At 34.7% G+C, this 15836-nt stretch overlaps 1 protein-coding gene and 1 non-coding gene across 2 annotated transcripts; both read left to right on the plus strand.

Annotated features, from left to right (window-relative positions):
- Positions 1–8904: 8904 nt before the first annotated feature.
- Positions 8905–9000, plus strand: LOC129295224 (small nucleolar RNA snoR118). The gene has a single exon (XR_008589532.1). It is a non-coding gene; the product is annotated as a small nucleolar RNA snoR118 (small nucleolar RNA).
- A 4215-nt stretch (positions 9001–13215) lies between these two features.
- Positions 13216–15022, plus strand: LOC129295222 (protein ROH1-like). The gene has a single exon (XM_054933712.1). The coding sequence runs from the start codon at positions 13486–13488 to the stop codon at positions 14689–14691; it is 1206 nt and encodes a 401-aa protein (XP_054789687.1). The 5' UTR covers positions 13216–13485; the 3' UTR covers positions 14692–15022.
- The last annotated feature ends 814 nt before the right edge of the window (positions 15023–15836 follow it).

The raw sequence follows: 15836 nt of genomic DNA on the forward strand, positions 1-15836 counted from the left end.
TGTAAAGTTCAATGATTTTGCTTAACAAGAAGTTTTATGATAAATTGCGAATATGTGAAATGTAAGTACAATGAGACAATTGGGTAGGTTTGAGTAGTGAATATTTGCATGCTATGAGTTATTGCATAGTTATGCATTGCATGATCATGAGATGTGGAAATTTTCCTAGGAGGAGGAGTAGAGAATAAAATCTACATGATAAGGCTTTCATTTGAGCTTGATGATTTTCCTAGGTTTATTATATATATTGTCTCACTTGTTCAACAAAGAACTATCCTACTAGTTCAACAAGGGACTCAAACCTAACTTGCTATCTACTTGCTAGGAAGCTAGTATAAGGAGAATGATGTAACATTCGAGAAAATTTAATCATGGTTTATTAACCTAATGAGGATAATTAGTAAGTTAATGAGGAGTGTAGTTAGAGGGGCTTAACTTGGTGTATTTGTGGTAATTTCAGCCTTAAAAGTGGTCTCGGATTGATGGCAGGCCACCCGGGCAAGGAAAGAGGAAAAAAAGTAAAGAATTGTTCTTTGTGCCACATGCCGCAGTGTGTGGTCAGTCTGCCATGGTGCATAGAGATGAATTTAAATGCAACAGGCTCCTCTGTGCCATGCATCGTGGTGGAGGGCAGTGTGCGCCATGGCGCATGGGTAAAAATATGATAAATTAAATATGTTATATGGGCAAAAATAGAAGAAGATGAGGAAAGGATAAACAAAGAGCTCAACTTAAACTCTGCTAAGGCATGGCATTGGATTCCATTATTGATATTTTGAAATTTGCAAATACCCAAGGTAAGCTTATAGTGCCTTATTCTTCCTTTATCTCCGTAATTATGATGAGTTATGGTAGGGTTTGAGTTGGAAGATGGTTTTTCAGTCCATAAGGCTATGGGTGCAGTTTTATTAGTTAGAATGAGTATAATAGGAGTTGTTTAAGGTATTGAAACACCATATTGATAATTTTAAAAGTGATTGGTCTATGGGAGCATTTAATATCCAAAAATTAATATAAATATGGTAGTTAGGAGAGGTTGATGTGCATTAAAGATGATTTAAGGTGTTATTAGTGATAATGTGCATTAATAAAACCCAATGAGTCCATTGGGTATGAATGGGTAGTGACCATGGGTCAATCTATAGAATGCGTAGAGTTATATGTTGATAAATTTTCAAGATTAAGACAATGATGATATTCTTGTGGTATAATTATAGTGTGGTTTATTTTGTCACCATTCGAGCTTGTCAAAGCTTTAGGAAGTTGGTATATTGAGGGGTAAACCTTTTACTTCTCAAAGGTTTGAGGTAATCGGAGAAAACTTAATCCTTATAGTTGAATGTTAATTATGTTTGTGAAATGTGATTTATGATTTTAATTTATGATGGATTTTGGCAACATGTTTGACTTATGAAATGATTTTTGGAAAGAAAACCTTGATTATGCCACTCTTTGTGTTTTACGAAATTGATTGTGATTTGTTATTATGGGTGAGGAATTATGATGTATTATGTGTTGGCTATGTGGAGTAATTAAATATGGTTAGATGAAATTATTTGCCGGCAATTAATCCTTGAAATGCATAATATGTGATAAATGTGTATAGCATGATCATTGACGAGAGTTCGCCTAGGGAGAGGAGTGGATTAGTTGAAATCCACGTGGTACTAGCAGTGACCATTGGAATCAAAAACTTACCTTGGCATCGACTACTGGAATTGAGAGGTAGCCCTTGTCCCATAGTTGATTCAAGACTATCTCACTTATTTTATGAGGGACTTGAACTTAACTAGTCTTCACTAATTTATGAGGAGGTTAGATTAGGGGTACAACACCCCATAGTTGTTAGTATTGGGGGAAATCGAATTACATAAGTGAGTGAGTTCACCCTGACTCCGTAACTCCTTACAAGTAGAAGGCTGGGTTAGTCCGTGAAGAACATAGCCATGTGATAGCCATCGATTTTGTGTCAGAGGTAACAGAAGGATATAAGGTTGGCATATGATCATGAATATAATTTCGGCTACATGATTGTTAGTTTTATGGTTTGGCATGGGTTAAGGGCGCGTGGTTGTTATTTTTACAATCCCATATAATGTTCTATGAAATATTATTAAGTGTATTATGGCAAACCCAGTCATATAGTTGTTAATTTTGTAAATTGTGGCTGAGTGTTTATGTGTTATTTATGCTTATTTGCCTAATTGCATTTATTTACAATTGATATGCAACTGTCTGGGTTAGGTGAAACTTGATTACTGAGTGATTGTACTCACCTCTCTCAATATTTTTAGGACCTAGCTCATCGGATTCAAGTTAGGAAAAACATATAGAGGCCTAAGATTGTGGAATAATCCTTTATATGCCTTTCTTTTGTTACTTTCATGTGTATTTGTCAATGTAATTGTCAACTAGGATTATTTGACATGATTTATACACTACTTGCATGATTTTATGTATATTTAGTGTATTTTGTGCCTTAGGTTAGAAAGTTTTGGTTATAAACTTGCAGATAAGGCTCAAATACTTGTGCAAGTAGAAACATATGTATTTTGAAAGATTTGAGATGAAATTGATGATTTTTTGCAATGATTCCTTCCCTTTTATGCGTTGTGAAAATTGAGGTTGAGTGGTGATTTTATAATATGAGTGTTTTTATTTGTGTGGTGCATTGCATAGATTCGCATGAGTCTATTGGGTATGGCTGAATGATCGGTGTGAGCTATTGGATGAGTGGTTGAGTTGGGACACCTATTCATGAAATTTTATGCAAAGTGGTCAAAATTAATTTTGGTGTCTAACTTTTTATAGAAAATGAGTTTGAGTATGAAACTAATGCCATTAGCTAGAGTTAGGAATAATCTCTGTGTAGACACTGAAACCACCTCAATCGAACGTCAAACGGAGATTTGAGATGCGTCAAAAATTTACTCCCTGTGTTGTCAAATGACAACACTGATGCTGTCAAATTCATGCAATGCGCCGTGGCACATAGTGCATGTCACAGAGAAGACAAGCTGCGTCGCACATGCCATAAGCCACGATGCATGTGTCATTTTCTGCACAAAATCTGTCTTTGAGTTTTAAAACTCATTATTTTAGGTCCCAATTGATGTTCAAGTTTTTACTTTTCTTTCAAAACTCTAATTTAAAATTATTAAATAATGTTTGAGATTCAACATGTTGAATTTGGGATTCTTTTTAAAAGGTTGAAGAAATTTTCTTTTTATGAAATTTTACAATTTAGTAATCATTTAAGGGTTAATCTTTTGATTGCTATGAATTGGAGTTAAATAGTAGATTAGTGAGAGAGACCTTACAAATGACACCCTATAATGTGAAAAATAAGGAAAATCGTGACCCACAGGTGAGTTAGGAAAACTTGGCTGAATAACATTTCATGCGCATTTTGGCTAGGTAGTCTCAATGTATAGATGATCCCAATAAGTTATAGCCCATGATTTTGTATTAGAGAAATAAGTAGGATATAAGGGATGTGTAATTATGCATATAGTAATAAAAAGGCATGTTGTTGTCTTTATTGTGACCCTAGTGAAACAAATCATGTGATGAGTCTTGTTTCTATATGTAAAAGTGTTATTTCAACCATTAATCATGAGTATGTGTACTGTGAATGAGAATTTGAATTATGCTCTTGAACATGTAAATGATTCGAATTTGATAATTTTTACCACTTGCATTTAAATTAGTTGACATACATTAGTATGAGTTTGATAGACTTTTATTATTGAGTGGTTGTTCCTACCTTACTATCTTCGATATTACAGGAACTAGCTCAAGGGGATGAGATAGAGGAAAATAGTCGAAGGCATAAGATTCCCATCCTATTAGTAGGCCTTCTTTACTTTTTAAGTATTAATGTGTATATGTTGCATGATATTACCAACTAGTGATAATTCAATTATGATTTACTTGCACTACTTATTTTGTTAATTTATATAGTGTATTTTGGGCCCTATGTTATATCTATATAGATTGTGAGATCTATAATAAGGCTAAAATACTAATATAAGTAAGAGATATGTTTGACATGTGAATTATGTTGATTAATTGATGAAATATGATAATAGAATTCCCCCTTCTATTTTTGAGATTTAGGGGTTGAGCAACGAAAACATGATTTACGAGTATTATTAATGATGTAATACATTGCACATGTCCATTTTAATTTATTGATTGTGGTTTGAGTGGTGTTTATGACTTTTGACTTTTGGTATAAGTTTTAAGCTCTCAAGTTTAATGTAAATGGTGAAAAGGGAGAATTTTAAAATGAGTGTCCAACTTTTATATGAGAAATAATTTGATTGTGAAACCAAAACCATTAGCAAGAGTTAGGAAAAAGCTTTTTATAAACACCTAGATCACATCAGTCGGACGTTGGATGGAGAAATAGAGTGTGTCAAAAGTTGTACTAGGTGTTGTCTAATGATAGTAGAATGCTGTTGTCAAATAGCGTGCAATGCGCTACAGTGCATTGTGCCTGAGCCGCAGTGCATGCCTCCTATTTTACACTACTTCACTATTTTCTAATTTTAAACAAGTACATTGATTCTTTTCATGATTTCATACTTTTGTATATAAAATGAACTCTAATTTTTCATTGCAAAGTCCTTTTGGGATGTTTTAAATTTTAAAAACTTATGATCTCATTTATATAACCCGTTTGTGAAATTTGGTAAACTTGTCACTTGCCTTGAGATAATCTCTAAATTAATTGAGATTAGGAGTTAATTGGGGAATAGTAAGAGAGATTTTACATATCTCAGCATATTTTTCAACAATTTCATATCCTTTTTGATAAAGTTGTGTATACTTTTAGTACATATAATAGGAAAATGTGCATATCTCATACTTGGATTTAAATGACAAAATCTTGCTGTAAATCGTGCATAATTTTTTTATCTTGAAAAAGATTAGCTTGGACCTCACAAAATTACTTACCTTCTTAGGTTGTTAGAGCACTATTTAAGAAGCAAAGAAGGAGTTAGGAAGTCATTATATCAAGAAAAAGATAAGACAAAGAGTGAAAAATTAAACCTTAACTGAAGCACTTTTAGCCTTAATTGAAAGCCAAAAACAGAACATCACTAATGCATTTTGGCCGTAGCCAAGAAATAATTGGCTGCAACTAAAGTTGTGGGGATAGGTTTTGGCCGCAACTAAAAGATGTTTATTGAAGCTATGCGTTTTGGAATCAGACTTAAAGCAAAGGTTACATATGCAAAATTCTTGCACTTAAGAGGGGATGCTATAACTTTTGGAAGTTCTTGGAGACTTACTCTACTAGGGTTTTGGGTTCTTGAGGGAGATTTGACCAAGGATTGAAAATTTGAAGATATTAAAGTAGATTTCTTTTGGTTTTTTCCGCTTCTTTTTCATTTTTTTCTCTTTGTTTCTGATATGAACGTTGTACATTTTGGTATTTATTGCTCGTTTTTGAACATTAATAGCTAGTTTTCTTGCTCTAGGATTTTTTAAAACCTTTGTATGGATTAAGACTTGAATGTTCCTCTCTTTTGGTAACTAATGATATATATATATATATATATATGTTTTTTTTATTTTATGCTTAATGCTTCTAAGTACTTGATCACTTTTTTAGATTGTTTTGTTTACTTGAATTGTGCTTGAGAAAGCTAATTTAAGTGTAAAACTTAGATAAAATAGTGTTGGACTTGAAATTTACAAAGATACATGGATAACTTTATTGGTAAAATATAGATATTTTATTAACCCTTTATAGTCACATTAAGATTAGAGCTTAAAATTTGTTTTTACTAATTATTTTCAAGAAATTGTGAAATTTTAGTGTTTGCAAATATATTTGATTTTAACTTGAGAAAGCTTGTTTAAGTAAATTAGAATCTTATACTAGCACTTATTTTTATTAAAAATATATTTGAAAGAAACTAATTTAAGTTTTATAAAATACAAAAGGGAGAGATAATCCTAAATTCTCACCTCTTGAAGTCAAGACTTCAACAAATTTTAATTGCTTAAACACTTCTAATTCAATTTTCATTACTTTCACACAAACCTATTCTTGATTTTGCTTAATCTAACTCAAAACTTAATAGTGAATTTTAACCATCTTTTGTCTATATCATTGTGGGAACGATATCTCTAAAATATTTTACACTTGTGACGACCCATACGCTTGCAGTAATGCTTGACGGCAAACAGGTATATGTAAGATCTATACCTCCCAATCAAAGTTCAGCATAGACCGGATCTACAAGAGTAGGAGATTGCCATTGTTATCCCATGTATTAGTGCTTAAATAATCAATAACAGCCTTAGCATTAGATTCGAGAACAACCTTCTTAAAACCCATAACCCAAGCTAATTGCAGACCTTTTTCAAATTGCCCATGTTTCAGCTTCATAGGCACTACAACTTCCAAGAAAATGCATAAATCTTGGAACCCAATTACCCACATGATCTCTTATATAACCCCACCACATCCAACTCTATTGTTAGTACTTGACATAGCACCATCAACATTAACCTTAATGCAGTCAATAAAAGGATGTTTCCAAATGCCTACATCATTATAGCATGAGAATTCCCTATCGACAATCAATTCAGCATGTATAGAAAAGGATTTTCAAATACTATTAATTACCATAACAAGTTCACTGGGCTTAATGAAGTTAGAATTGAAGATGAAATTATTCCTCCAAATCCAAAGCTTACATATTACTACCCCCATACCAGATGCCAATTCTCATGCAAATTCAAACTAAAATTTTCCTTTAAGATTAATTGCAAACAAATATTTTAAGGAAATAGAGTAAAATTGGTTGTAATGCTTGGAACTCAAAAATCCATTCCACAATTGCTTAGCATGACTGCAGTCTCTTAAAATATGTAAAACATCACCAGTGATAGTGTTGTACCATCTACACATAAGAGATTGTGTTGTAGTTATTTTTTATGTGTGTCAAAAGAAGAAGTTTCACATTGCTTACATGAAGAGAGCTCCTAATGTATAAATACTAAGGAGTGAAATTGGCTAGTAAAATAGGCATAGAGGAAAAGTGGGCTCACGTGCATGAAACATGCTAACTCAGGGTAATTGTAATTGAAAATAACTAATTCACCCCCTGCGTACAAGTTTAATAGGCATTAGGTTCCTTTTACTGGATGATTTTTGTGAAAAATGAATAATTATTTATTTAAATTAGCTTACTAGAAAACCTTGTTTTTTGATTCATTGAAGTTTGAATTTGAACTTTAATTGTTTTATGGGCTTTAAACAAATTCTTAAATGGATTTTATTATTTCTATTGTGCATTTGTCCCTTAACGGCTTTGGACAATTGTTTAATGGTGATTTATGTATGTGTAACCAAGGTTTATATTAAATCCCAACGTTCATGTCCAAGATCTCGACCTATATATAGGCATGCATATGGACTGAACCTTTTACCTGGCTCTTAAGTTTTCGAGCCTATTCTTTCCTCCTCCATTGCCTTCTATTTTGTGTCAGTTTGCTTGAGTTATCTTGTCAGTGTTTGCTATTCTATTGCTTTGCTTGTTTACAGGACGAGCTCGTTTAACCTTAGGGAATTGCTAGTCTACCATACCAGTGTGTTGGAGTAATTTTTAAGGATAATGTCCTTTGGCACGACTCAAGTTTCATTTTCCTACTTGCTACCAACAATCTTAAGAACTAATATGGCATCCAATGTTGAGAATGTCATCCCCGAGGATGTGCTTGGTGGAGATCAATTCATCCCTGTGGCTGCTGTTATTCCCTATCGAGGCTATTCCCAGATATCTCAAAGATAGAAGTCTCTGACAGCAAGAATTTCAAACACTGGTGAGAACGAGTCTTCACCATCCTTGATCTGCATGGTGTAGCCATCTGTTGCTAACGCTGACCAAGCCTATAGAATTATATGGACTCATGCAAACAAGTTATGCCGACATATTATTATTAGCGCTTTATCTAATGATTTGTTTGATATCTGCTGCGTCTACAAGAAAGCTTGTAGGATATGAGAGTCTTTAGTGACAAAGTACACTGCTAAAGATGCTGGAAAGCAAAAGATAGTTGTAGGAAACTACTATAGATGAGAGATGATCGAGAAAAAAGATATAAAGGAGTAGATAAATGAATATCACAAGCCGTTAGAGAAGCTTTGTGCCAACTCATGACAATTGCCATAGTAGATGAGCAATTAGCCTTCTATGTTGCTAGCTTGGATTTTTCACGATCCACAATGTACTGAGATTTCTCTATAGTTTTCCTTGTGTTAGACAATGAATATGGGCTTTTTCATGGGCTTGAAAACAAAGCCCCCAAAACCAATAAAATGAAGATGAAGAGGAGCTGTTTTGTAACTGTTACTCCTATACATGGCTGCTCTGCTCTCCCCCCACCCTCAAACCCTTGCCTTTTGCACCGCTGAAACTTCGCGGCGGTGAAATTTTGAAACGGACACATGATCTCTTTTTTGCATCCATCGCTTTTCTTTTCACCTCTATAATTTTTATTTCCTAGTCGCTTCCATCTCTTTTGTTTAGTCTTTCCTATTATTCCAGTTACATCTCTATCTTGATGATGCCCAATGGTGCACAAATTAAACTCTGTTGAGCAGTTTTCAGCGGTTTCAGTTCTCTATTTGCCTTCACTTACCACTGCTTCTCTCTCTCACTACATGCACACACATACATGTTTTGTGATGGTCTGCGAAGGCTTTTGAAGAACGTCGTTGGCCTTCAAACTGTGAATGATCGATTAAAAGCTATGAGATCTGAGGCCATTTTTTGAGATCTACGCTCGTGTGTGGATTTTTGAGTTCTATTTGATATTTGCATGTTTATTCATTGTTTTGAGGCTTGTTTTCTGATTCTTTTGGATGTCAGAATTGGAGCAGAAGATGATGCGTCATGCATGCACTGGGCTCTGAGCAGTTTTTTCTGTATTATCGATTATTGATGGAAACGCAATCTAGAAAGCTAATTCTGACCTCCCTTGACAATTCCTGATCTACATTACAATATACATATATATTCCCTTTACTTGATATATGATGATTGATGGGGTCAAGCTGTTTCAAGCATGTGCTCGGTACTGTTACTTCAACACCATTCATTTGGTAAGAAAAAGGCCGCTCCTCTGTGTGACTGATTGATCAACCCGAGAACCTCAGGGTTTGTGTAAACTAAAAGGGTGAAAGAAGTCGGGTAATTATAAATAATCATCTTCGCAATACAATTTATTAAGAAAAAATTACATATAAGCCTAATAAAGCATCACAAAATTCAAAAATCATAACTAGATCCCTTAAAATTTAAATGTAATTTTAAATTGAGATAAAAAGACAATAATATTCTTATTAAATATATATACATTACATCAATTAAATAATTTACAACTACTTTATTTATTAATAATTTATAACCATAATTTCAATTTTTATAACTATAACATCATAAATTTAATAATTAATCTTTCAACTATTGAAAATATAAAGTTACAGTTGTAAAAAATTAAAGTTATAATTGCAAATTACTGATAAAGTAGTTGTAAATAATTAATATTAAATTTTATTAGTAACACATGGTTGCTTAACTATTGGATATATGAAATTATAATTGTAAAAAGTGAAATTATAATTGTAAATTGCTGATAAAATAATTATAAGTTAATTATTTAATTGATGTAATATATGTTTAATAGAAGTATTATTATTTTTGCAGCTTAATTTTAGTTTTTGAATTTTGTGAGACTTATTTATAAATAAATCTGCTCTATGAGACCTATACATAATTTTTTTTTTATTAACTAGTATGCATTAGCATGCTTGAAAAAAAAAAACAAAATAATAGAAATGTTCAAACTATACCTAAGCATGCTAAGTAGTTTAAAAGATATACTTTCAGTTCAAGATAAATGGTCACGTGCCCTTCCCACCATTTGTTTTGATTATATATTTTATATTATTTAGTTTATCTTTTTGACCTTTTTTTCAACTTCTATAAAATATTTATTTATATGCATAGTATAATTTTTTAAGGCTTTACTATTTATTTTGTTTAAATAGAATTTCCTAATAATAAAATAATTATAACTACTTGGTAACTTGAAACACTTCTAAATTTTTTTTATTTAATTCTACCTTACCTTATAAATTTTCTACTTTTCTAGATTATGGCTCGGAATTAAATTCTTAAGAGTTATCCTCTTTTGGGCAAATTCTCCAAGATCTAAAGCAAATCAGAGTTCCATGTAAATATCGATCAAAAAAGGTAATAAAGTCAGAGTATCCTTTCATTAATTTCAACAATCAGAACCAAATTATATACATTGCTACTTGTGCTCTGCCACAAAACCATATAGCTTCTGCAATCAGACAATACAAAGACCATAATAGTGCCAAATTGCAAATAAAAGAGGTCATCAGATTCTTAAATGAAACCTAATTGCTTCCTTAAATTCCAGTGACAAAAGAATGTCCCTTGCTTACCTTGCATGCATCGTTCCATCTCTTCAGTTGCAAGAATTTTCTTCCATTTTCTGCAAGAATTTTTTTATTGCTAACATAACCATAGAAACTACAGTCATTATCCCACTTATCTTAACCTTGGCAATTCCACTGTCAAAATTTTCTGGGAAATATATATACAATACAACACTTTTGGAGGACGAGATATTTAACATCCATGTGCATAACCTCACATAATATGTATACTTACTGGGAACAAACACATAGAAGGTGACAACTCAGAGAAAAAACCATAGCAAGGGATGAACTCACGAATATGAGAAGTGAACAAAGAACCTAAAAATAAAAGGAAGAGGGAAAATGGAGAGAATAGCAACATGATAGTGAACTAACCTATGGGAATCATGCGAAATGCTCCATGGGAAGGTCCCTTGAACAGGTGGGTCCCTGGGGTCAACAAGAAGAGCAAGGGGAGGAATTTTAGATTAGAGTCACAAAATCCCTTGAGCGTGTTTTGCCTGTTTCTCTTTCTCATTAGGGTACCTATCATCGATAAAGAATACCTTGAATTGATAAGAAAAGGGGAGATTGGGAGGGATTTAGGGGTAGGGTTGAGAGCAGAATTTGGAGAAAGAGGGAAGCAAGGAAGAATACGGTGCACTCAAAACGCAACGGCCATGCTCAAAAGAGGAGGAGTCATGTGCGAGGTCACGAGCAACGGTGAAAGGACAGGAGCTACGAGGTCCAAGTTCTGAGGGAGAAGTCATTGATTTTGATGGGCACATTCTGAATGTCAATTTTTATTCTCTTAAATGACCCAAGTCTTTAAACAAATTTTAGGTACCTCCCCACAATTAAATTTGTGGTGAGGGATTTTTAAGCAATTGTTCCTTTTTTATTGCACTTGTTTTTATTAGTTGAGAGTTGACAAGTCAATAACAGAAATTAAGTTTAGTAAAAGAGATTAATTTTCTATAATATGACAAATTAAAATTTGAACTTATGTTGGAAAGGTATTATTTAGTAACCAATCCTATTTTAAATAAGAATACCTTCAATCATAAAAGCATACATATGCATAATACAATTATGACAAGAAATACAGCCAACATGTTGTCATATGTGGCGAACAGAAAGAACAAAAATTGGCACTTGCGAACCTCTTAATCGGTTTGACTTAGTCCAATCCACTTTTATAAGGTTTATCTAAATTTATATGAGAAAATTAGATGATATATATTTGAAACGAATAGGAAAATCAATTTTATTTATTAAACAATCATCAATAAAAACCAAGAACCGGAACTCCTTTTTGGCATTCTACAAGCTGAACGCAAGTAAGCCCAAACTGAAAAAAATGATATATATATATATATATATGTATGTATATTACATGTAAAAACGAAAATTATGATTGAGAAGTGTGAGGTTCATACTGCAGCACAGGCACACAGGTTCATACTTGTTGCTAAAGAATGCAATCATGCCTGAGAAGGAAAAGAGGTCCCAAAGCTTGGATTGGGGTGAAATCTATATCTTGCACCGCAAGTTCGTGTGCTTGTTCATTAGATTTTTCTTAATCTTACCAAATAATATTATTTTTGGCACCTCCAGAACAGGAGAATATGGTCCCCAACAAAAAAAAAAAGTAAGATAATGACATAAAAACTATTTTATTAATTCAGCATAAAGTGGTATAGATTCGGTGATTCATTGAATATTTTGTTTAGGTTTTTCACACATTACAAGCGTCAAGTGTCACATCAAAAATAAAAATAAAAAAACCTTCTATGAAGCGGTCCACGACTTCAATAAGAGGTTCTGTGAGATAATATTTAAAAAACCAGAAAAAAAAAAAATTGAAGTTGTAATACCTCGTCAACCTGGGCTTTTATCCTCTTTCCGCAAGGGTATTTTCGTCAATCGGACTGATGGGCATCTGACGTCACTCGCCACTCGTTCTAGAGGCCCTGGAATTGTATGAAACAGACCGAGTCCCTCCGTGGTTCTGTCTGTCTCTTACGCGCCAACGAAGACTCGGTACATCCTTCCATGTCAGCTTTTCTGACCCCACAAACAATAGAAATACTTAGTCCTGCCCAGTCAAACGTCCCGGCATGGCACATCACGTGCTGTAAGGGCTCAAGGTGGAATAAATGTTTTCATTTCACTCTACTCTTTTGAGTCTCGGGCATTGTTTTAAAATTACACTTTCTCCTGGATGATTTTTGCCCAATCAAAAACTCTGACATGCATGGGATGCACCACGTCATCTACGTAACAAATGATATAATACGTTCGATTATAGTAGTAGAATGATCTATGCAATGATTATTTACTCATGTAATGATATTCCGTGGTTAGAACTTAGAAGTAAAAGAATATCAATCCTGATTAGAAGTAAAAGAATTACTGTGACTTTTGATATGTAAAACGAAAAGTACTTTCACAGTAGTTACAAAACTTGAATGTGGCCGTACATGTTAATGCGGAACCTATGTCCTTGCCGGCGTGTTGGAATCGCGTAAGGTGCGCGGTTAAGTTTAGGAGGACAAGAGCCTCGATTGTTTAGTAGTAATTGCAAAGGTTAAATTGTTAATTAATTCTAATTACGGAAATGCGCCTTTCCCATTTCACGTTCATTGTGGTTTTACTCTTTTAGCCCTCCCGCCTTCCCAGCTTCCTCTATTACGCGGTCCATTTGCGCCCCTTATAAGCCCTCTCCTTCCTCCTAGGGTTCCCATCTCTCACTCCACACCCATTCCTTCAGTTGTATCCCAACCCGACTTCAATCCTCACTCTACTCCTCAATTTTTCCTTGTCTCCGATTTCATTCAACTTCATCTTCACTCTCTGGGTTTAGCCGGGACAATTCTGCGGTTGATTCTTGAATTTCATTTTCTGGGTTTTCAAATCTGGGGAAAATTTCGGCTTTCTGGGGATTCGGTTTTGAAATTCAGCTCCTAAAGGTGTGATTGGTCTTGAAGCAACTGAGGATATATGTGAGAATGCCCGCAACGGACTGTCAAAACTCGTCTTCTACGTTGTCGTTCACTCATATTGGACGTTCGCTACTGAGTCTCCGGCGTGATCATCAGGTTCACTCCATGGAAGTGTCTACGACGCCGACCGACCAAAACGGCGGCTTGGACCACGATCTCGAGTTGTTTCAGAGACTGGTTACCGAGCTATTTAACGGCCTCGCTTCTGCAAGCCAGGACGATTTGCTTTCCCTATCGTGGGTCTTGAAGCTTCTTGATTCCTTCCTTTGTTGCCACGAAAACTTCAGAATGGTTCTGCAAAGCCACGGAGGTCAGGTGTTCAAATCGCCGGTGGATCGGATGGTGTCCGATTACTTCGAACGGAGCGTGAAGGCTTTGGATGTGTGTAATGCAATTCGCGATGGGATTGAGCAGATTCGTCAGTGGCAGAGGCTTCTTGAGATCGTGGTTTGTGCACTGGACCGTGAAAGAACCGTCGGAGAAGCTCAATTTCGCCGTGCCAAGAAAGCGCTCATTGATTTAGCAATCGGAATGCTTGACGATAAGGATTCTAATTCCAATACCGGCTCGTCTCTTGCACATCGAAACCGATCCTTTGGTCGAAGCAGAGACAATCATCATTTTCATTCTCATAATCATCATTTTCGATCACTTTCATGGAGCGTTTCTCGTACTTGGTCGGCCGCGAGGCAGCTTCAAGCAATTGGGAACAACCTTAGCCCTCCCAAAGCGAATGATCTCGTTGCCTCCTATGGCCTGGCACAGCCTGTATACACCATGAATGCCGTTCTGCTCTTTGTGATGTGGGCTCTCGTGGCTGCAATTCCGTGTCAGGATCGTGGGCTTCAAGTTCATTTCAGCGTTCCACGGCATTTCTCATGGGCAGCACCTATGTTGTTCCTTCATGAGAGGATCCTGGAGGGGTCGAAGAAGAGGGAGAGGAAAAATGCTTGTGGGTTACTGAAGGAGATTCATCAGATTGAGAAATGTGCGAGAGTCATGAATGAACTGTCTGATTCTGTCCAATTTCCATTAACGCAGAAGAAAGAAGAAGAGATTAGGCAGAGAGTGAAGGAGGTTTCAGAGGTCTGTGAAGCTCTTAAAAATGGATTAGACCCATTGGAGCGACAAGTGAGAGAAGTGTTTCATAGAATTGTGCGAAGCAGGACTGAGGGACTTGACTCTCTCGGCAGACCAAATTTTGCTGAATAATCTGCGAATGAAGAAGCAGGTGATGTAGAGAAGTTTAGGGCATGTGAAGAAGATAGTCCTCTGTGATCTATATGCTTTTTTCTCTCTGATGTTGCCATTGTATAACATAATTTCTGGGCAAATTGATAATGCATCGCTCATTGCAGCTGATTTTGTTGGTGAATTTTTGGTGCGCAGGCGCACAAACACGCACTCATCATTGTGTTGGAAGAGCTGATTTTTGTTTTAAAATCACGTATCTTCCACTTCCACTGAGATTCTGTGTTTGCTGCCATATAATCTTATATTTGTTGTAAATTGATTTAGTTAAACTTGTTCTTTATCTTTTTAACTTTTACTTTTGGCATAATTTTCTCCTCCTTTCTTACTAATCTCTATCATATGCAAACTTTATCAAGAAGAGCAGGAGGTTATGAATGATATGACTCAGTTATCAGAATTTGTGTAACTCAGTTGACTCACACTAGTTACTATATAATGATGATTCAGTTAATTTATTTTTATCTTTTCAACTCTTAAAAGTAATTGTAGAATTAAAAGACTTTGGTTTCTGGTGTATTATCTAAAAGATGAGGAACGACTAACAAACTTGATCACTTGGGTAAATAATAAAATGTTTTATATTTTATATTGATAATCTTAATTTATAATCCTAAACTGTAAAATATGCATAACAAGGTTTCTGATTTTGGGCCGTATAAGCAAAGGAGAAAAGATTTGGTTGATTAAAGCTCAAGATTATTAGTTAGCGAATCTTTTGGAGTTTGTGGTCAAGTCATGAGAGTGGTCTGACTTTGACTCGGTACGATACATTATACATTGCCATCCATAGTTGAACATTTTTCAACTCGTGATAATGCAGTTGGATACTGGTCAAGGATAATTTTCCTGATCACATGTCAATGTCTTCTGTATAATCCTTTTCTTTATCTTTTTTTTAAATAACATTATCGGAATCTCCCCTTTTGGTTTAACTTTAACATTTATGGCTTTTGACTGCTTTTCCCATTTTAATACTCACGTAATGGCTTGCACTTGCAGGCTCTGTTATCATCATCATCGTTGAGTTCTTCAAAATTACTTCTCCAAATTTTTCTTTACCTATTAGTTTTTATTTTTTGGGTCAAATTCTTTACCTATTAGTT

The sequence above is a fragment of the Prosopis cineraria genome, unplaced genomic scaffold (genome assembly GCF_029017545.1).
Source record: "Prosopis cineraria cultivar Desert tree isolate PC_DT_omini unplaced genomic scaffold, ASM2901754v1 PC70, whole genome shotgun sequence".
NCBI classification, from domain to species: domain Eukaryota; kingdom Viridiplantae; phylum Streptophyta; class Magnoliopsida; order Fabales; family Fabaceae; genus Prosopis; species Prosopis cineraria.

Excerpts from the sequence above, each read along its gene's own strand:
- LOC129295222 (XM_054933712.1), top strand. The coding sequence starts at position 13,486 with ATGCCCGCAACGGACTGTCAAAACTCGTCTTCTACGTTGTCGTTCACT.